This window comes from Dendropsophus ebraccatus, chromosome 2 (genome assembly GCF_027789765.1).
Source record: "Dendropsophus ebraccatus isolate aDenEbr1 chromosome 2, aDenEbr1.pat, whole genome shotgun sequence".
NCBI lineage: Eukaryota > Metazoa > Chordata > Amphibia > Anura > Hylidae > Dendropsophus > Dendropsophus ebraccatus.
Window position 1 is genome coordinate 179,759,659 of NC_091455.1, and position 23,539 is coordinate 179,783,197.

General features: G+C 43.4%; 1 protein-coding gene across 1 annotated transcript in view; it reads left to right on the forward strand.

Annotated features, from left to right (window-relative positions):
* The first annotated feature begins 16,622 nt into the window (after positions 1 to 16,622).
* DNAH11 (dynein axonemal heavy chain 11) overlaps positions 16,623 to 23,539 on the forward strand; it is a 178,787-nt gene continuing 171,870 nt past the window's right edge. The window contains exons 1-2 of the mRNA XM_069959712.1: positions 16,623 to 16,853; positions 19,942 to 20,085. Of these exons, the coding sequence (XP_069815813.1) occupies positions 16,623 to 16,853; positions 19,942 to 20,085 (375 nt within the window). The remainder of the gene's footprint in view (positions 16,854 to 19,941; positions 20,086 to 23,539) is intronic.

Below are 23,539 nucleotides of genomic sequence, written 5' to 3' on the forward strand. Positions count from 1 at the left end.
GGAGGGCAACTAAGGTCATTAAGGGAATGGGTGGGTTACAGTACCAGGACAGGTTATGAAGCTTGGGGTTATTTACACTAGAAAAAAGACGTCTTAGGGGCGATCTGATCACAATGTACAAATATATGAATGGACAGTACAGAGATCTTTGTAGTGGTCTTTTTACTCCTAGGTCTGTAATCATGACAAGGGGGCATCCTCTACGTCTAGAGGAGAAAAGATTTCATCATCAGCATCGACGCGGGTTCTTTACTGTACGAGCGGTAAGACTGTGGAACTCTTGGCCACATGATGTTGTCATGGCTGATTCATTAAATAAGTTTAAGGGAGGTCTTGATGCTTTTCTTGAATAATATAATATTACAAGTTAGGGGCATTAGATTTCCGGTGATACGTTGATCCAGGGATTGCTCTGGTTGCCATTGGAGTCAGGAGGGAGTTTTCTCCCTGTGGTGGGGCAATTGTCGTCTGCCTCTTGGGGGTTTTTGCCTTCCCTGGATAAACACAGTAGGATTTCCCTAGGTTGAACCTGATGGACTCTTGTCTTCTTTCAACCTTATTTACTATCTACTTGTCTTAATTTTAGCTCCTCAGAAAATTCCTCAGAAAGAGACTGTGGAATTTATTACAGGGTCCGATACAGGTTCAGTACAAGGAGGATTATCTTACTATAAAACTAAAAAAAAGTAACGAGGCCAAAAACATATCAGAGGAGGAAGAAAACAGGAAATCTACACGAAACACCAGTACGGAAAACAGTAAAGAGGAAGTAATCTTGGATTGAGTATTAACTTTCATCAAAAATATTAACCAATGCACAAAAATAAGTATTTTAAAACTATTAGGATTAAATTTTGCACCCACAAAATCATTTGATCTGTTTACTACCATCATGGACATTAATAAATTTATATGTGACCTTACTTTGAGAAAACATTTCTAGAAGACGGCATGGAACACAAATTGTGATATCGGAAAGGAAAAATATTTTTCATGTTCCAGGAGCAACTAGGGATTAAATATCAAAATGAAGTGGAAAGTGAAAGTCATGTTAAGGACGCAACACAAAATAAATTGGAGGGATTTTAAATAAAAAATCCCCAGTACTATCCGGTACAGACAAAGGTCCAGCAAATAGACAAATTCCAAGAATTAGTATTTTGGGACCTGGCACAATTAGCTGATATAATGGTGCGTTTACACGTAACGATAATTGGCCCGATCGTACGATTAACGATGTCGGAGTAACAATTTTTTTTTTCATAACGAGCAGCGTTTAGACAGTACGATATATCGTACGGAACATTCGTGTTATCTCACACATTGGTTAAATCGGCGAACGACTGTTCACACGGAACGATTTGCGAATTTTTTGCGAACGACGATCGTTTGATCGTTCGCTGCGTTTACACGTACGATTATCGTTCGAATTCGATCGTTATCGCGCCAATTCGTACAATAATCGTTACGTGTAAACGCACCATAAGTGTCTGTCATATGGGAAACCTCACCAGAGAACAAAAAAGGGATCAACAGGAACTAAAAGATATACAAGATCTAACTATAAAGAACTCTGAGGCCAGTCTTACACATACTGCATTGCAGAGTATTTCACGCTGTGTGTTCTGCAGCAAAATCCACTAAGACGTTGTGTCCTGTCATTTCCTATGGCTCTACATTCTTGCAGCGGAATTTAATTCCGTTGTGAAGGTATGTGCACACAGAGGAAAACACGCAAAGGACTTACGTCCCCGCGCGCTCCCACTTCACTCTTCGCCTGTGCCATAGACTCCATTCTATGGGCAGGCAGATTCTGGCCTCCGCCCCAAGAATGAACCCATCCATTCTTTTGGCATAGGGCGGAATCTGCCTGACCATCGAATGGAGTCTATGGCACTGGCGGAAAGTGAAGGGGAAGTGTGCCGGGACAAGCAGCATAATCTGCTGCAAGTCCTCCGTTGGTTTTCTTCAGTGTGCACATACCCTGAGAATGTAGCCCCTGCCCAGTTAACACACCGCTGCCGGGCTTATACTATACCTGCCTTTGCTACAGCTTGCTTCTCTGGCTCTCGACTCCCTGATGTCTCGCTCCCACTGCAGACACCGCAGCGGTCCCGGCCTGTGATTGGCTGAGCGCCATTCAGTTCGGACAGGCCGCTCTTAAGCTGGAGCGAGCGGGACTCGGGGAAAAGAAGACCGCTAGAGGAGCCCTGCAGCCTGGATAGGTAATATATATGGTCAGTTGCCGCACACCGCTATTACACAATTATAGGTTCAAACCTATATCAACGATCAGACAATGATTGTTGTCATCGGCTGATCATTGTATTTATTAAACGGAGCGAGAATCGGCCGAATTGGCTGATTATCGTTCCGTGTAATAGTACCCTTACAGTGAGGACTTGTAAATGTTCATGAAAATGGAGATTTGGTATCTAATGAATCATAATTATTTTATGTGTCAGAATAAATACTTAGTGGGGTGTCGACAGGTGTCAAATATTAACCATCAATACCCAACCTAATAATGTCTCATTGGGAAGAAAAATTCATCTTTAGGGTGCCTTTACACATACCGACTCGCAGCGAGTTTCTGCTACGAGCAGAGGTCCTGGAAGGCCCTTACCACTACATACAAGCAGTGGTCTGAAAGACCGCTGCGTGTATGTAATGCAGCCGCCCCCTTAACCCCTTCGGCTCCCGCACCGGTCCCGCACTGCTGTCTCCATACATTACCTGGCTCTGGCTGCACGGGGTCCCGCTCTGCCGCCCAGCCAATCAGTGGCTACGGCTGGGCAATAGTAATATGTAGTGATAGGGGGCTTCCAGGACCTCGGCTCGTAGCAGAAACTCGCAGGGAGTTTTCTACTGCGAGTCGGTAGGTGTGAAGGCACCCTTACAGTTAGTAATCCCTACATTCCATCTATAGGATGGTACGGAAGATTTATAGTTGACCTGCTACTTGTATGAAAGGGCAACTCGGAGGAAAAGACTGAATATGTGATTTATATTAATAATGTATGGGGACTAAAGTTCACATCGTACAGTGATGTTTCTAGTGTTGTCTTTCTGGAACTAAAATTAACAGGCCACGATGAACAAATAGTAGATACCTGCACACATAGAAAACCTGTATCTGGAAGCACAACTCTTCATGTATGTAGTTGTCATCTGAGACATACAGTTCAGTCTATTTCGGTAGGTAAAATAACACGAATAAGGAGAAACTTTAGTTCCCCATATGATTATATTATACAAAACTCTATCTGTAGTCAGAGGCTAAAACAAAGAGGATACACTAACTGAATGATTAAAGGAGAACTCTGACGGATTATAAAAACCTGCAGCCGGGAAATTGATTACAAGTACTAACTTACCTATCCCCGTGACCGCGGAGACCGGCAGGACCCCCCTGATACTTGTTTTAGGGGTAAATGTTGTATCGTATACAGCACGTACCATTGGGAGTGAATGATCTCCGTCCATGCCAAAAAAAGTTATCAACAACAAAATTTGGCTGGATATGAAGGGTTTCTATAAATGTGTCCATGTCCCTTACAAAACATGCACAAACACAAAAGTGATGATAATATACAGAAACTCAAAATAAAAAAAAAATTAACACTTACCTAAACTGTAACAGCTCTGATGGTATTTATTTGATCCACTGTACTGAATGCCATAAACACTAGGTAGGATGTACCAGCCGTAGACTAAAGGTGGGAATTAATGAACATCTGTATGACATTTTACACCCTAGCACCCTGTACCTGTCAGGTGCTTCGAGGCACTTCTTGGAATTACATGCGGGATCAGTAAAGACTTTGCAGGTAATGGCTATGGAGAAGGTATACAAATCAACCAGAGGGGGCGACATGCGAAGGAGGCTAAGAGATTGTGAAGCCTTCGGGATGTTCAGGTTAAATTCCTGCTCACCGTATGGACTGGAGCAGACTGGGGGTAGCTATCCATGAGTAAGGATGCATAGTTAACGCACCCGAAATGCATCAGCGTTTTCCAGGGACTGGAGTTCATGTGTACACTGATGGTGAAGTCTGAATAAACTCAACGATTTGTGTCTTCAACCAGTGCTGGATCATTTTTGTTCTAAGTTCAAATTAAACTAGAACTTGCATTAGTGTCCATTCCACTGAATATCCCCCTGGTCCTTAACCCCTTCGGGACCAGGCTAATTTTCGTTTTTACGTTTTCGTTTTTTCCTCCTTGTGCTTAAAAGGCCATAGCACTTGCATTTTTACACCTACAGACCCACATGAGCCCTTATTTTTTGCGTCACTAATTGTACTTTGCAATGACAGGCTGAACTTTTGCATAAAATATGCTGCGAAACCAGAAAAAAATTATATGCGCAGTGAAATTGAAAAAAAAACACAATTCTTTTTCTTTGGGGGGACTGTGTTTTTACGCCGTGTGTCCTATGGAAAACTGACATGTTTTACATGTTCCTCAAGTCGTTACGATTAAAACGATATATAACATGTATAACTTTTCCATTATCTGATGGCCTGTAAAAAATTCAAACCATTGTTAACAAATATACGTTAAAATCGCTCCCTTCCCAGGCTTATAGCGCTTTTATCCTTTGGTCTATGGGGCTTTATGAGGTGTCATTTTTTGCACCATGATGTTTACTTTCTATCGGTACCTTGATTGCGCATATGCGACTTTTTGATCACTTTTTATTACAATTTTTCTGGATTTGAGGCTACCAAAAATGCGCAATTTTGCACTTTGGGATATTTTTGCGCCTACGCTGTTTACCGTGCGAGATCATGAATGTGATTAATTAATAGTTCGGGTGATTACGCACGCGGCGATAGCAAACATGTTTGTTTATTTATTTACTTTTATTTATAACCTGGGAAAAGGGGGGTGATTCAGACTTTTATTAGGGGAGGGGGCTTTTTATTGATAACAACACTTTATTTTTTTTACACATATACTAGAAGCCCCCCTGGGGGACTTCTAGTATATACACTTTGATCTGTCATTGAGATCTTTGCTGTATAGTTATACAGCAAAGATCAATGAGATTGGCACTCATTTGCTTTCGGCTGCTGCAGCCGAAAACAAACAAGTGCTGAGTTGGGGACGGCGCCATCTTGGAGAGGTCCCCGGCCGGCTTCAGTAACGGAGATCGCTCCTCCGGGACGGAGGAGCGATCTCCCCCACTAGACAGCAGGGAACGGCTGAATCCGGTAATCGGAGGCACCTGTCATCTTTGACAGCTGCCTCTGATTATCTAATTAGCGGGCACGGCGATCGGACCATGCCCGCTAATAGCCACGATCCCAGGCTACACGTGGCATCCGGGATCGTGGCGGTTTAGAGCGGGGTCGCCGCCCGGCCCCGCTCTGAACGCCCGCACGAGGACGTACAGTTACGTCCTCGTGCGGGAAAGGGTTAAACCCAACATTAATGAGATAATGGTGGACAGGCTCAGATCCTAATACCATGGACAGGTTTAGCTGTATCCATGTTTTTCAGGCAGCTTTAGGGCTGCATCCATCTTCTCCAGCCACCGAGATTCAAATACCAAGTGTTAAGGTTTGCGTAAACCCAAAATTACTTTAAAGGGGTTGTCCAACAAAAAAAAAAAATTCTTTCAAATTAACTGGTGTCAGAAAGTTATATAGATTTGTAATTTACTTTTATTTAAAAATCTCGTTTTCCCATACTTAAGCTACTATATATCCTGCAGGAAGGATCCCTTAATCCCTATAGAAAACCTCTCCTGCTCTTGACAGTTCCTGACTCGGCCAGAGATGTCAGCAGAGAGCACTGTTTCTGAATGTAAATAAACAACACTTCCTGCAGGATATATAGTAGCTTATAAGTATGGGTAGACTTGAGATTTTTAAATAGAAGTAAATTACAAATCTATATAACTTTCTAACACCAGTTGATTTAAAAGAAAATAATTTTCGCTGGACAACCCCTTTAAGTTTGCTGATCTCTAGCTGCAGCATTTTAGTCTGAAATTTTTAAGATTAAAGCAGAGTGACAATAAGGTTTAAAGAGACAGGCCTGTCTGAGCAAAGAGAGTAGTAAGTAATTTATTTTTATTTTTATGGGAACTGCTATATGGTGCCACAGAGTGGGTCTATCTAATTTAGAGGGGCACAGAGGAGCCCAAGTAAGATGGACCTGGGGCAAAAACAGATAATGTTTGTCTAGCAGATTCTTTAGAGAAGAGCTGTGGCCATAAGAAGTCTTAATGATGTCCTAGGCTGGATGAAGAAGAAAAGAAAAAGAAAACACCCCTGAACAGAGAACACGCCCCCTGTTAGTCACTGGATATAACTGCACTCTAATCACCTATATACAGATCCAGTGTAGAGCTGGATCACATGTCACTACATGTTGACTGTATTAGGGTATATTGGTCTGTGTATAATAGTTTTTGATCTAGTGATTAGTCATTATGTGGTTGCCATAGTGTATCACGAGATTATGGTCTTGGGATACTGGGATTTTATTTTTATTTTTTTAACAAAACAGAGCATCATGGATGACATTTTTCTGCACAGACTTCTCTATGAGAGTAAAAAAAAAATACAAATATTTTAAAAGAGCCCTAAATGGGATTGCTGATATTACCGAAGATGATTGGTAGAACAAAATCACTGGGATGAGGTTTGTTCCCAAGAATACAGATGTCACAGCAACAGAAGTGTGTTTGCAGATTGATACTGATATACAACAGAAAGCTCAGGTACTTTACATTAGACTAATTAAATGTTTAAAGGTAAGCCGGGATATAGCACTTAATAATAGGTCGTTCACATTATTCAGACTCAGAGGCTCGGCTTGTTTTAGATAATCTTTAATTGCTACTTCTCCCAAAGGAAAAGGTAATCTCGGTAACTTTACTGTAAGGGTAAGGCTGTACATGACAAATGCTTTGCTAATTTTGCTGTGGATCTGCAGCATTTCTGCAACCGCATCAGCAACAATACAATTTAACCAAGGATATTGTAAGCAGCTATTGTGCTGCTTCTCTCCAGAACGCACCTTGGTGGCACTCTTCCTTATTGACGACGCAGCTGGGATGATTCTGTATATTTGTAGTGTGAACATGGGTTGATTCTGCCTTGGGCTAGTTGATTGAAGTCTGGTTAACACCCGTGCATTTTCTGGAGTGATTTCTAGCAGCACCTAAATGGCTAACTTCATGCCGCTGATTGACCTTCCTATTCTCCTCTCTTAAGTCCTTGTCTGTCTGCCCCAATCACCTTTGAGACCGGGCCTGGTTTCCTTTATAACTCAGTCATTTACTATGCCTGATGTAGCGTATAGTGTATATTAGTGTGTCTATACTCATTTCACCTACCCTGTGATTTGCTATCTTGATCTGTTGGTAACCTGACTTTGGCTTGTGTCCCTGGCTATGTTTCTGTCTCCTGACTTGATCTGTATTTGTGTCCTCTGTTTTTTTTTTTTACTGTGGTTTTCCTCATTGCCTTATTTCCTAGTAACTTTGTACTGGCCTCTACTGGTTTGACCCTAGCTTCCTGACCACCCGTTATTGTATGTATTTGTCCTTGTCTCGTAATTGTCTCAAGTTTATCTCCTATTTGTCCCGTGTCATGTTCCACCTATATTAGGCTAGGGGATGTCTCCAAATTGCCCAGATAGGCAGGGACAGTGGGCATGGGACAGCGTCAGGGCTGCATTTGCTCCTGCATCACCTGTATATACCCTGACCTGACCTGACAGATTTTGACTTAGGGTCCTATGAGACAAAGCAGTTTTTTTCCCCCTTAGATTAACAATAAATTATTGCAAACGAGCAGTTTTGTAAATAACCTAAAATCATTTACCATCATACACGGACATTTTGAGGTCGGACCTAAAGATGCGATTACATGGAGCGATAATTTTTGTTATGCTGCGTTTACATGGAGCCATAATTCGCCCGATCGTACGATTAACGATTTTGAAATATTTTTTTTTTATAACAATCAGCGTTTAGACGGAATATATCGTACGGAAAAATCGCTTTGCGATCGTTTTGTGATCGCTAAAGCCTATCTCGCACATAGGTTTAATCAGTGAACGGCTATTTACACGGAACGATCTGCGAATTTTTTGCGAACCACCAACAACGATTTGAGAACAAGTTCAAAGATCAAAATGAACGATTTCTCGCTCGTCACTTGATCGTTCGCTGCATTTACACATGCGATTATCGTTCGAATTCAATCATTATCGTGCAATTTCGCACGATAATCGTTCCGTGTAAACGCAGCATAAGTCATTTGATCGTTGCCTTCATACACACAGGAAGATTATTGCTTAAATTCGAACAATATAGCGTTTTTCTTTCACGATAATCTTTCCAAGTAATAGAGCCCTTACTCAATAGGGGTTATCTGCAACAAACATTCAGCATATCTGCAGCATAGGGCTATGTTCACACAACGTATGAGACCGGCCATTCCGTGACCCGGACCCGGCCGGTCTCTGAAAAGATCATACCAGATCATAAAAGATGCAGTACCGGCCGGATGATCTTTGTAGCCTCAGAGTCCTGATGCGGACGCATCCATGCGCGCCAGCTTTAGAACTCTCCACTGCACACTATGGAGCGGGTGTCTGGAGCCGCTCGCTCCATAGTGTGCACTGATAGGGTTTTATGCGGCCGCTATTCAATGAATAGTGGCCGCAGAAAACTGACATGTCTGTTGTTTGTGGCGCCGCTAGGGATTCCGTCCGGAGCGTATACCATGTGTATACGCTCCGGCCAGGATCCCATAGACAGCAAGTTAAGGTATATTTTCGTAATTATCACGGCCATGGTTTTAAGAAAATATACGTTGTGTGAACATAGCCTAAATTGACATAAAATGGCATCTGTGCTCAAAGGCAAAACTAATATCATAGATGTCATATAATGCAATATATTTCATTCCTAAGCTACACAATACCTATAAAAAAATGCATATTATTAGATATATACATACAGAGAGAGAGAGAGAGAGAGAGAGAGAGACTGACATACAATGCTCAAAAGAACAATCATAAACAGTGCAAAGGATACTGCCATGCTATAGACAAAATGAGTCATAAAGTTAAACAACACAGGCCGCTATTAAATTCCTGGGCATGTCCTAAGACTATAAAGTCAAACACTGACTTACAGGATTGGAACCTCCAATAAGTGGCACTAGAGAGCTACCTTTCATGCACTTTCTTTTAAATCCTGGTGGAGCTTGAATGGACTATTCCGTCCTTTGGTGCCCTACTCAAGGAGAAACATTACCCCTTTGATTGTACAGCAAATGAAATATGTAAAATAGGACAAACGTTTCAAAGGAAAACAGAATTAAATAGGGCGGTCACATGACTGTAGTACAGCACAACTGTTTTCCATCACATGACTGTAAAGTGCTAGAATAAAGTTTGCACAGAAAAATATACCATACCAAGAGCTGTTATTTTCACCACTGGCCACTAGATGGAGACTGTTGATATTGACATTATTTTCATAGGCTCTGTCCGACCTCCGATCCTTCAGTGATTGGCTGCTACCTCTACTCTCCTCTATAAAGATCTGCTGATCCTCCTGTGACTGTGCATATCACAGTCCCTGTAGTTTATAATGTGGTGCTCACTTTAGTAAAGTAAAATAATAATAATAATAATAATAATCTTAAGTGACTGACTAGTTAACAGTCCCTTCATGTGATTGCAGTTGACCAATAACTAGGAAGTGTTAGTTTTCTATAAAGCCCCTCCAAGGAAATCCTGGTCATACCATTTTAGCAGGGCCCAAATGTTTTCTTTGTATATAAATGATCATATTATCTGGTTCTGCCGAGCACGAAAAAAAATTATATTGTTCAATTTACACAATTATATTATTTTTTTTTTAAAATTTATAAAAATAAGCAGCATCTCCTTGTGCTCTCTTCTGGGTGAGGACGGCTGTTATATATAGATATATACTTTGGCAGCTGTCACTCAGCGCTGAAGAGAATTGGTGAAGGTAGAAGAACACTTCTCTCCCGAATGTGACAGACACAATGCTGCTGCATTATTTCTAATCAGCTATTGCAATGGCGCCATAACTCAGCGGACATGGTGTCATAATATATCACAAGGGCTACAACGAAAACGTGCATTAGTGAGCTGGGGGGGGAGGGGAGTGCAAAACTGGTCAGGTGACTACACAATGTGACCACTACCTGACTTTCTAGTATTGTTTGTTGACTTTTATTCAGTAAAAATAATTTAGAGTCGGAGTATAAACATCACACCTGGCTGTCCAGGCATGATGGGAGCAGCATCTATTTTAAGGGAGCAGCATCTATTAAATATCTAAGCATTTTATTTATTTGTAAATATTTTTAAGAACTACAGATGATGGAAGCGATAAAAGTAATGCTGCGTTTACACGTAACGATTATCGTGCGAATTTGCGCGATAACAATCGAATTCGAACGATAATCGTACGTGTAAACGCAGCGAACGATCAAACGGCGAGCGAGAAATCGCTCATTTTGATCTTTGAACATGTTCTCAAATCGTCGTTGATCGTTTGCAAAAAATTTGCAGATCGTTCCGTGTGAACAGTCGTTCGCCGATTTAACCAATGTGTAAGATAGGCTTAAGCGATCGCAAAACGAATTTTCCATACAATATTTTGTACCATCTAAACGCTGATCGTTATGAAAAAAAAAACGTTACTCCGACATCGTTAATCGTACGATCGGGCCAATTATCGTTACGTGTAAACGCAGCATAAGAATACTTCTTGTCTAGTTTAGGTTTGGGATCAGGGATGGACAACTGCTCTACATGAAATGTCTGACTAAAAATGGTGGCAAAGAAGTAGCAGCAGGGATGCCAGGACTGTTCTGCATTGCGTGTCACCAACAATGAAGGGGAATGACAACAGGAGGTGCACAGAAGTGAATATCTACATGGACTGATAAGCAGGTTAGAAGAATGTCACATAGTCATCCATTCTGTATTGCAAGTAAAATTGGACATCTCATACCAAGCCTGGGGCATGGAACAGGGTCTACAGTCATGGCCAAAAGTTTTGAGAATGATACAAATATTAATTTTTACAAAGTCTACTGCTTCAGTTTTTAAAATGGCAATTTGCATATACTCCAGAATGTTATAAAGAGTGATCAGCTTAACAGCAATTACTTGCAAAGTCAATATTTGCCTAGAAAATGAACTTTTTCCGCCAAAACACACTTCAACATCATGGCAGCCCTGCCTTAAAAGGACCAGCTAACATCGTTTCAGTGATTGCTCCATTAATTGATGAGGGCAGGGCTGGAGATTAATCTGTCATGATTAAGTAAGGATGACACCACTGGACACTTTAAAAGGAGGCTGGTGCTTGGCATCATTGTTTCTCTTCTGTTAACCATGGTTATCTCTAAAGAAACACGTGCAGTCATCATTACACTGCACAAAAATGGCCTAACAGGAGAGAGTATTGCAGCTAAAAGATTGCACCTCAGTCAACATTCTATCGCACCATCAAGAACTTTAAGGAGAGAGGTTCCATTGTTGCCAAAAAGGCTCCAGGGCGCCCAAGAAAGACCAGCAAGCGCCAGGAAGACTCTTAAAAGTGATTTCAGCTGTGGGATCGGGCTACCAGCAGTGCAGAGCTTGCTCAGGAATGGCAGCAGGCAGGTGTGAGTGCATCTGCACGCACTGTGAGGCAGAGACTCTTGGAGCAAGGCCTGGTCTCAAGGAGGGCAGCAAAGAAGCCACTTCTCTCCAGAAAAAAACATCAGGGACAGACTGATATTCTGCAAAAGGTACAGGGAGTGGACTGCTGAGGACTGGGGTAAAGTCATTTTCTCTGATGAATCCCCTTTCCGATAGTTCGGGACATCTGTAAAACAGCTTATTCGGAGAAGACAAGGTGAGCGCTACCACTAGTCTTGTCTCATGCCAACTGTAAAGCATCCTGAAACCATGTGTGGTTGCTTCTCAGCCAAGGAAATCGGCTCTCTGACAGTCTTGCCTTAAAACACAGCCATGAATAAAGAATGGTAACAGAATGTCCTCCAAGAGCAATTTCTCTCAACCATCCAAGAGCAATTTGGCCATCAACAATGCCTTTCCAGTATGATGGAGCACCTTGCCATAAAGCAAAGGGGATAACTAAATGGCTCAGGGAACAAAACAGAGATTTTGGGTCCATGGCCTGGAAACTCCCCAGAACTTAATCCCATTGAGAACTTGTGGTCAATCATCAAGAGACGGGTGGACAAACAAAAACCAACAAACTCCAGAGGTCCTGAAGAAGAAGGGTCAACAGTGCAAATATTGACTTGCTGCATTACCTCATTCTAACTGTCAATATAAGCTTTTGTTACTCATAATATGATTGCAATTATATTTCTGTATGTGATAAAACATCTGAAAAACACATAAAACCAGAGGGCAGCAGATCATGTGAAAATATAAGATTTGTGTCATTCTCAAAACTTTTGGCCATGACTGTACACAAATCGTCAGAAGGCGATTGTATGATACTAGATTTTGACTTATACGTCACGCTAAAGGCGAGACAGATATAACCATGGTTATCTTGAGTGTGACGTATTTTGCTGTGTTGGGATATCCCAATGTACTATGGATTTAGATGAGGCCAGTAATTAAGCAGTAATGTAAACTTAAAGAGGACCTGTCAGCCAGGACGCCGTGGCGGAGCCTGCCCGACCTCTCGGTGGAGCCCAGCAAACGTAACCCTCCCTAGTAGTCCCACTACTGGATCTGGTCCTTGGGAGGAGAAGTCACGGCCCTAAATCAGCGAGATCAGCACTCATTTGCAGTGCTTTTACACAACATAACAAATTAACGGGCCCGGGCTGCACGAACGATCCTTATATCTTTCATGCAGCCCTGAAAACTGACAGCACAGATATGTAAATATCCGTGCTGTCAGTTTCCTAATCGCACAAGCAGCAGTCTATACTTACCAGCTACGCTGCTTGTGATCTGGTAACTGGTTCCCCAATCCCTCAGCTGCAGGCAGTATCTTCAGGCCTGGCCACCTCTGTTTGTCAGTCATTCCAGAGGAGGCAGTGGCCTGAGGATACAGCAGCAGCCGGAGGACCAGAGAACCAGATACAGGATCACAAGCAGCGTGGCTGGAAAGTGTGTACTGCTTTTGATGTGGAAACTGACAGCATGGATAAATACGGAACATAGCAGTGCTGTCAGTTTCCCCTTATCTTTCTCACTTGCACATAACCATATTTACACAGGATGGTGTGCGGCTGATAAATTTTAAAACAGGTTCCAAACAGACAACCAGCATCGCTGGTCACTTATACTCAGGCCGATTATTGGCTGCCGTAGTGTTTTAATTAACACTTCTGGCTGATAATCGGCTCATGTAAAAAGCCCTTAAAGGGGTTATCCAGCTAAAATAATTTTCTTTTAAATTAACTGTTGTCAAAAAGTTATATAGATTTGTAGTTTACTTATTTTCAAAATTTTTCAAGTCTTCCCACACTTATCTGCTGTATGTCCTTCAGGAAATGTTGTTTTCTTTTCAGTCTGACGCTCTCTGCTGTCACCCCTGTCCCTACCACTTAGGGTATGTTCACACTGAGTAAAACAGGCAGGACTTTCCACCGCGGAATCCCGCCTGTCTCAGTGTCCTATTGCCCATCTATAGGAGAGCGCGCGCTCCTCCGCAGCTGCCGCTCTCCACTCAAAAGAGTGACATGTCACTTCTCTGAGCGGAGAGCGGCAGCTGCGAAGGAGCACGCACTCTCCCATTGAGATGCTATGACACACTGAGGCAGGCGTAAACTCTCCGCCGCGGAATTACGCCTATTTTATCCAGTGTGAACGTACCCTTAGACTGAAATGATAACAACATTTCCTACAGGACATACAGCAGCTGATGAGTACTGAAGGGCTTCAGATTTTTCAATAGAAGTAAATTGCAAATCTATATAACTTTCTGACACCAGTTAATTTGAAGGAAAAAGATTTTCGCTGGACAACCCCTTTTACACAACTGATCCCACACAGAGAACTGTGTAAGTACCCAGCGGCAGGAGTATTCTTGCTCAGTATTTTGGTCAACCAAATCCAAATCCAGGAGTGGATTGAAAACACAGAAAGGCTATGTTCACACAATGTTGAAATTGAGTGGAAAAATGCCTATTGTAATTTACACTAATAGAAGAAAATGTCAGAAAATTCCGTTCTATCTCACATTCAATTCATTTCTGCCTTTAGCTCAAAATCTTCAGTGACCTAAAGAGCTGCTGTGTGTGATCCCAGCCAAAGCCAGACTGCATTGGTAGCTGCTGGATCTTATACACCTGTGGTAATGGGTCTGAATGAGACACCTGAATTCAAGACTAATGCTGCGTTTACACGGAACGATTATCATTCGAATTTTTGCAATAACGATCGCATTTGAGCGGTAATCGGTCTGTGTAAACACAGCAATCGATCAAGCGAGGAGCGAGAAATTGTTCATTTTGATGTTCTCAAATCGCCGTTCGTCCGCTAAAAATTTGCAGATCGCTTCGTGTAAACAGTCTTTCAAAGATTCACCCTATGTGTGAGATGGGCTTAAGCGATTTTAAAAACGATCGCAATAACGATTTTTCTTGCAAATTTTCGAATGATTTTTCTAACGATTTATTTGTCTAAACGCTGATTGTTATAAAAACCAAATCGTTGCTTCAAAATCGTTAAATGATCGATTGGGTGAATTATCACTCCTTGTAAACGCAGCATAAGAGAAATATATTTATATATATAATATATAAATTCTTTCCTTTGTTCCCTGTTCCGCACCTATAAACAAACACTGTATATGACTGTAGGCCCGGAGAGGAGCTCTGAGGCATCCTCTGTAGCCTTGGAGGAAATGCCATGTCTGACAGCGGAGGAGGGGGGGAATGTTTACTGCTCTGTGAGTCACAGCAAACGTGTGTCCCAGGGAAACAGGACGCCGCTGCAGCTCCCTGGTGCCCAGCAATAAGTAATAATCCCGGGCACGCCTGCTCACAGCCAAGCCTCACTATTTGGGGACGTTAGGAGCAGTGAGATAGTGAATTGTCTGCAGAGATTAGAGATAAAAAGCTGCCAAGGAGCCTGGAGTTATGGACAGAGTGGAGTAGAGGAGAGCAGTGCACACGTGGAGCAGGTGAGCAGGTGACTTGTGGGGGCATCCTGTACACTTTTGGGGGGTACACGGTGCTGTGGATGGGACCCTCTCACAGGAGGGGTCACTGTCTAGTTTATTCCTTAGATAGGCAGTGATAGTTTTAGGCAGGTGTGTGTGTATCCAAAATCTGTACCCTCAGGTCATTGTATTCTGTGACTGCTCCAGACGAGACTAACCATCCAGGTAACAGAACGTAAAGCACCTGTTGCTCTCCAGCTCTCATAAAGCTACAACTCCCATCATGTCAGCTTGTGCTGTTAGTTGTACTTCGCAACAGCTGAAGAATCCCAGATTCCTAGAAAGCTTAGTCATGTGCTTGTTTTTTATTTGAAATGTGTGCGCGTGCTTTAGAAGAATAAAAAGTGGACGTATGTAAATAGAACATATGAATCAGTCTTAAAAGAGAACATTAAATTTACTATTTTTCACAACCAGACATTAGGTCGAAAGGATTGTCTTACCATGATATTCCCTTGTTGGAAGGGACAGGTCACAGCTACTTTCTTGCAAAAACAGCACCACCCCAGTCCATAGGTTTTGTGTGGTATTACAGTTCACCTACTTTTACTTTGTTGGAATTAATTTGCAGTACCGCACCCATACTGTAGACAAGGGTAGTGCTGCCATGTTTTTGTAAGCCTGGTTAACCCCCTTTAAAAGGCGGTTGTCATACATACAGCATTACTACCCATGTGGTCAATCACAATGCCTCCTGACCCAGCATCTGTCTTTCCTAGCCGAGCATGCTTGTGTTTTTAATAGAGCGAGGAAGGAGAGCGAAGCCGCTGCCAGACACCACCTGTCTTCAGAAGAAACTTTTCAGACATGTTTAAATCTAACTGCTAGACCAGTAGGAAGGACTCCGTATACATGAGATTTTTACTGGTTCACCAGACATTACTTTGTTATGTAGTAAAAAGTTATTACACAGTCAAAAGTCAATTCCTATCCAAAGTATAGGGGATAACTAGCTGATTGATAGGTGTTCTAAATTTTCATTGTGTAACAATGTATAGCACATGGATGTGCGGCAATGTCTATTTTATAGATTCTCACACTTCGTGTTAGCCAGATGAAGTGTGACTAGCTCACACGAAACGATCGTCGCTACCTTACACATGCCTGTGTGACCGTCCCCCCACCATTCCCCCCCCCCCCCCCCCCTCTGTGATGTCTTCTTGTTCTATTATGTACCTACAATAAAGAAGAAAAGTTTTTCTGCAGACTGGTGAGTTGCCGCGGCTTCATTTTCTCTTTAGTACCTGTTCAGACACGTATATCGTGTTCACATGTAGCTTTTGATAAAAGTTTTTGCTTATTGGTAATGAACAGGTGACTGGAGACTGGAGTCAGACTGGAGGTTAGTACCCACCCATATGTTTTATATTTCCATAGGTGATCACATATTTTTGGAGAGCAAAAAATGGACATAGATGATGAGGAACCGCCAGTGCCTCCCTTCTGGCAAGATGATAGGGTGTCCCATATTGGAAGGTGGCTGCAACATACCTTAAAAGTCAAAGAAGATCGCTGGGTAAAGTTTGTAGAGGATGAGCAGAATGAGAAGACACTGAAGGATTTTTTTGATCAAAGAGATCAGATTATGCTGTTGTTTTCAGCTGCCCCTAAAGGAGGAGTATCAGTGACTCGGGAGGTAAGAAGCACATACCAAGGGGCTGGACCACATTTCTAATGTGGAACAACTAATGCTGCGTTTACACGGAACGATTATCTTTCGAATTTTCGCAAAAACGATCGCATTGAGCGATATCGTTCCATGTAAACACAGCAAATGATCAAGCAATGAGTGAAAAATCGTTCATTTTGATCTTTTAACATGTTCTTAAATCATCGTTCGTCGTTCGCTAAAAATTCGCAGATCGCTTCGTGTAAAGTCTTTCAAAGATTCACCCTATATAAAAGATCGGCTTAAACGATCTTAAAAATGATCACAATAACGATTTTTCTTACGAATTTTCTTACGAATTTTCTTACGATTTATTCGTCTAAACGCTGCTCGTTATGAAAACCAAATCGTTGCTACAGAATCGGTAAACGATCGATTGGGCGAATTGTTGCTTCGTGTAAACGTAGCATAAGGGTGCGTTTACACAGAAAGATTTATCTGACAGATTTTGGAAGCCAAAGCTGGAATGGATTTGAAAAGAGTAGAATTCTCTGGTTTCCTTTATGACCTGATCCCTGTTTATAGTAGTTTCCTGGCTTTGGCTTCAAAGATCTGTCAGATAAATCTGTCTGTGTAAACGCACCATAAGTATAGATAGTTCTATGTTTGCGTAGAGCCTATGGTACTGATGGACGAGTCCTGCTCAATAAAAGGTTGTTTTATATAATGAGACATCCCTTTAAATAAGGCCTCATGCACGGTCTGTATATACAATTAAGGCCTCATGCACGGTCTATATATACAAGTAAGGCCTCATGCACGGTCTGTATATACAAGTAAGGCCTCATGCATGGTCTGTATATACAAGTAAGGCCTCATGCACGGTCTGTATATACAAGTAAGGCCTCATGCACGGTCTGTATATACAAGTAAGACCTCATGCACGGTCTGTATATACAAGTAAGACCTCATGCAAGGTCTGTATATACAAGTAAGGCCTCATGCACGGTCTGTATATACAAGTAAGGCCTCATGCACGGTCTGTATATACAAGTAAGGCCTCATGCACGGTCTGTATATACAAGCAAGGCCTCATGCACGGTCTGTATATACAAGTAAGGCCTCATGCACATGTTCCATGCACGGTCTGTATATACAAGTAAGGCCTCATGCACGGTCTGTATATACAAGTAAGGCCTCATGCACGGTCTGTATATACAAGTAAGGCCTCATGCACGGTCTGTATATACAAGTAAGGCCTCATGCACATGTTCCATGCACGGTGTGTATATACAAGCAAGGCCTCATGCACGGTCTGTATATACAAGTAAGGCCTCATGCACGGTCTGTATATACAAGTAAGGCCTCATGCACATGTTCCATGCACGGTGTGTATATACAAGTAAGGCCTCATGCACATGTTCCATGCACGGTGTGTATATACAAGTAAGGCCTCATGCACATGTTCCATGCACGGTCTGTATATACAAGTAAGGCCTCATGCACGGTCTGTATATACAAGTAAGGCCTCATGCACGGTCTGTATATACAAGTAAGGCCTCATGCACGGTCTGTATATACAAGTAAGGCCTCATGCACATGTTCCATGCAAGGTCTGTATATAACCCCCCCCCCCCCCCCCCCAGCACTTACCCGCTTGCTGTAGGCATGTGTAATAGTGCCAGCAATCAGCGGGGAACAAGGACCAAGGGAGCGTTGACCTGACAGGTCGGTGCTCACTTGCTCCAACTGATTGGCCCATGCAATAGGGCCTTTAGGGCTGTATTACACAGGGCGATTATCGTTCAAAAAAATCGTTAGATCGTTTGGATTTAAACAATAACGATTTTGTGTAATAGCAGACAACAAATAAACGACCAACAAGAAATCGTTGATCGTTCGATAGAATCTGAACCTATTTTCATCGTTGATTGTTCACAAATTGTTTGAACATCGTAAGTAACGATCATTGTCCTGTGTAATAGGGTGAACGATTTAGGATCGTTCGTCATAGCGCTCGTTTAAGATTGTTTATCGTTAATTGGCAAACAATCCAGTGTAATACCACCCTAAGGCTTTATGCACTTGTTCTGTGTCTGTTTATACAAGTTAGGCGTCATCCATAGGCTTAGGCCAATAAAAATATTTTACACTTATCTCATCAAGCCATAAAATTTATTGCATTCAGAGTGCCATCAATTGTCCCATTTCCCATTGTTGTCCATACTGAGATGGGAAGGCTTGGCCAGACAATGCCTGCTACTATTGAATGGGGGTATGCTAAGGGTGGAATTGCAGCAACAATTATTTAAAGCAGGATGTGCTGTTTTTTTACAATGATAATTATGGACTTAGGGGTCTACTGTGAGGAGTGAGGTGAAGTGTGCTGGATACAACAGTATATATACAGTTAGTTATGGTTACTCACCATATGCTCTGCACTTAGTGGTCATGTTGTGACTCCTGAAGAAGGGGTCTACCATGAGGAGTAAGGTGGAGTGTGCCGGATACAACAGTATATATACAGTTAGTGTGGTTAGTTATGGTTACTCACCATTAGAGATGAGCAAAACGGGGTTCGGGTTTGAGTCGACTCGAACCCGAACGTTCGGTATTTGATTAGATTTATCCAAGTTCTGCAGCCACCGCTAATCAAATGCCGAAAGTTCGGGTTCGGATCGACTCGAGCATGCTTGAGGTTCGCTCATTTCTACTCACCATATACTCGGCACTTACAGTATTTCACTGTATCTTCATGTACTATCTTCATTGTGGCTTTTCCTTTGAAGAACAGATACTCACACTTATGAGCTTGAATACAATAGTCCGTTTATGCTAAAAAGTGCAGGCATATAATAACTCTCACGGCTGATGTATACATTCTCATCCTCGGACGCCCAGACACCAACGCAGGAGGAGCACACTGTATTAGCGGCTGTGTACTTTCTCTAACTGGCAGGACCTCTGATCATTTCTGCAGGGATAGACCAGTCTCTGTCTCACAAAGACATTAGAAAAATTTCATTGGCAGATAGTTTATAATATACTGTAATTTTACTCCTACTGTTTTTGGTTTGATGACGTAATTATGTTAATTGTAATATTTGCCTTCCAGATTCATGTACATATAAAGGGAAAGACTGTGTACGTCATGAAGAAAACACCATCAACTGTTGAAACAGAAAATTACTCTAAAGTCCTAATATTTGGGGAATTGACTGGTGTCTCTTTTACCCAGACATCTACACTTGTAGAGGAGGTAAGATGATGATTTATGCTTGTAGGTTAGGATATAACTTTGTTACTGCTTGTATGATTAAATATGGAGATACTGGGAAAGACTCCCCCGAAACCCTAAGCAAAGGGGGGCATGACTGTGGGAGGGGGGAGGCCTATAGCCCCTGCAGTCTTGCCTGGTATACAATTAATGGTATACAATTAAGCTAAGGTGTTTCTGCTTTAAGAGGGAGGAGTATATATACCAAGTGTATTGCCATGAGGAGGGTGGGGGTTTGAAATATTATTTCCTGTGTTGTCTCAACCTTCCTCTCTCTCACAAGAAGATCTGGAGAAGAACATTTACCTCCCACCCTCCCCTTTTTAAATCTTCACTCTTTGTGCATGGTACCAGAAATTAGTTACAGTTTGGCATTAACCCTTTAAGCTCAAAGGAAGGATAATCCTTCAGCCATGATTCCCTAGGGGTTTTCTCCACAAGGGTCTTTCATCTCCTGAGTGTTTAAGGATTAGTTTTGTTTATCACAATTTTCATAGTTTTTGTCTGGACTGAATCAAGTTAGCAAAAAATGTGTAAATAGATAAATGCTTATAGATAAATATATTGGTTTGGCGGTTCAGGAGTCAGGTGGAAGTTGGATCTTTAACCCCTTAACAACAAAGGGCATATATTTACGCCCTATTGTTGGTAAGGGCGTTCAGAACAGGGCCGCTCGGCGACCCCGCTCTGAACCGCCGCGATCCCGGGTGCCGCATGTAGCCCGGGACCGCGGCTTTTAGCGGACACGGTCCGATCGCCGCTAATCAGGTATTTATTGACAGCTGCATCCGATTACCGTATGCAGCCGTTCCCTGGTGTTTAGTGGCGGAGATCACCCCCCCTCCCCCGGGACATTGTCCCGGAGGAGCGATCTCCTTATCTGCTGCCGGCCGCCAAATAAACAAAATGCGTTTTTTTCTTTTCAATTTCACCACTCTTTTATTTTTTTCTGGTTTTGCAGTGTACTTTATGAAAAAATTCAGCCTGTTATTGCAAAGTACAATTAGTGGCGCAAAAAATAAGGGCTCATGTGGGTTTCTAGGTGGAAAAATGCAACTGCTATGGCCTTTTAAGCACAAGGAGGAAAAAACGTAAACGCAAAAAATCGAAATTGGCTCTGTCCTTAAAGGGATAGTGTCACTTTTTTTTTTCTTTTTCCTTTAAATGTAATTATAAAAAATAAGTGGTTTGGTATTTTTTTATTTTTATTTTGCCTGTAGTATCAATGTTTTATAACCTTGTGATGCTGGCCACAGGGGGCTGCCATGTTGAATAGCATTTGTGTATGGTGTCTTTGCACGACACTTACACAGATGCTGTACGGCACACACATAACATTGAAGTGAACGGGACGGAGTCCGTCCCGTTTACTTACATTGTGCTTCATGAGCTGTGTGCTAGGCATATTCGAAGGCATGCGTAGTACACAGCTGGGGGAGGGCGATGGCACCATTTTAGAGGAGCCTGCTCCTGGAAGTACTGTGAAAAGTACTGAGAGTGGCTGAAAGTTACTTGAACTGTGGTTTCCAGCTTGCTTGCTGCTGCTTCTTCACCATAAGTCCCTGGTTTTATGGTCCTTCTCTGTACTAACTCCCTGAACTTGTTGCTTGTCTGTGTGCCGCTGCTGCCTCGGTCTGTGTTCTCCCTGCTCCCCCCGTCTGTATGCCGCTGCTGTCCCCGATCTGTATATCGTTGCTCCCCCCGTCTGTATGCCGCTGCCCTCCCTGATCTGTATGCCTGCCGCTGCTCTCCCCGATCTGTATGCAGCTTCTCCCTCCTGTATGCCGCTTCTCCCTCCTGTCTGTATGCCGCTTCTCCCTCCCTCCTGTCTGTATGCCGCTTCTCCCATCTGTCTGTATGCCGCTTCTCCCATCTGTCTGTATGGCGCTTCTCCCATCTGTCTGTATGGCGCTTCTCCCATCTGTCTGTATGGCGCTTCTCCCTCCCTCCTGTCTGTATGCCGCTTCTCCCTCCCTCCTGTATGCCGCTCTCCCTCCTGTCTGTATGCCGCTTCTCCCATTTGTATGTATGGCGCTTCTCCCTCCCTCCTGTCTGTATGCCGCTTCTCCCTCCTGTCTGTATGCCGCTTCTCCCTCCTGTCTGTATGCCGCTTCTCCCTCCTGTCTGTATGCCGCTTCTCCCTCCTGTCTGTATGCCGCTTCTCCCATCTGTCTGTATGGCGCTTCTCCCTCCCTCCTGTATGCCGCTCTCCCTCCCTCCTGTATGCCGCTCTCCCTCCTGTCTGTATGCCGCTTCTCCCATTTGTATGTATGGCGCTTCTCCCTCCCTCCTGTCTGTATGCCGCTTCTCCCTCCTGTCTGTATGCCGCTTCTCCCATCTGTCTGTATGGCGCTTCTCCCTCCCTCCTGTCTGTATGCCGCTTCTCCCTCCCTCCTGTATGCCGCTCTCCCTCCTGTCTGTATGCCGCTTCTCCCATTTGTATGTATGGCGCTTCTCCCTCCCTCCTGTCTGTATGCCGCTTCTCCCTCCTGTCTGTATGCCGCTTCTCCCTCCTGTCTGTATGCCGCTTCTCCCTCCTGTCTGTATGCCGCTTCTCCCTCCTGTCTGTATGCCGCTTCTCCCTCCTGTCTGTATGCCGCTTCTCCCATCTGTCTGTATGCCGCTTCTCCCATCTGTCTGTATGGCGCTTCTCCCATCTGTCTGTATGGCGCTTCTCCCATCTGTCTGTATGGCGCTTCTCCCTCCCTCCTGTCTGTATGCCGCTTCTCCCATTTGTATGTATGGCGCTTCTCCCTCCCTCCTGTCTGTATGCCGCTTCTCCCTCCTGTCTGTATGCCGCTTCTCCCTCCTGTCTGTATGCCGCTTCTCCCTCCTGTCTGTATGCCGCTTCTCCCTCCTGTCTGTATGCTGCTTCTCCCATCTGTCTGTATGGCGCTTCTCCCTCCCTCCTGTATGCCGCTCTCCCTCCTGTCTGTATGCCGCTTCTCCCATTTGTATGTATGGCGCTTCTCCCTCCCTCCTGTCTGTATGCCGCTTCTCCCTCCTGTCTGTATGCCGCTCTCCCTCCTGTCTGTATGCCGCTTCTCCCATTTGTATGTATGGCGCTTCTCCCTCCCTCCTGTCTGTATGCCGCTTCTCCCTCCTGTCTGTATGCCGCTTCTCCCATCTGTCTGTATGGCGCTTCTCCCTCCCTCCTGTCTGTATGCCGCTTCTCCCTCCCTCCTGTATGCCGCTCTCCCTCCTGTCTGTATGCCGCTCTCCCTCCTGTCTGTATGCCGCTTCTCCCATTTGTATGTATGGCGCTTCTCCCTCCCTCCTGTCTGTATGCCGCTTCTCCCTCCCTCCTGTATGCCGCTTCTCCCTCCCTCCTGTATGCCGCTCTCCCTCCTGTCTGTATGCCGCTTCTCCCATTTGTATGTATGGCGCTTCTCCCTCCCTCCTGTCTGTATGCCGCTTCTCCCTCCTGTCTGTATGC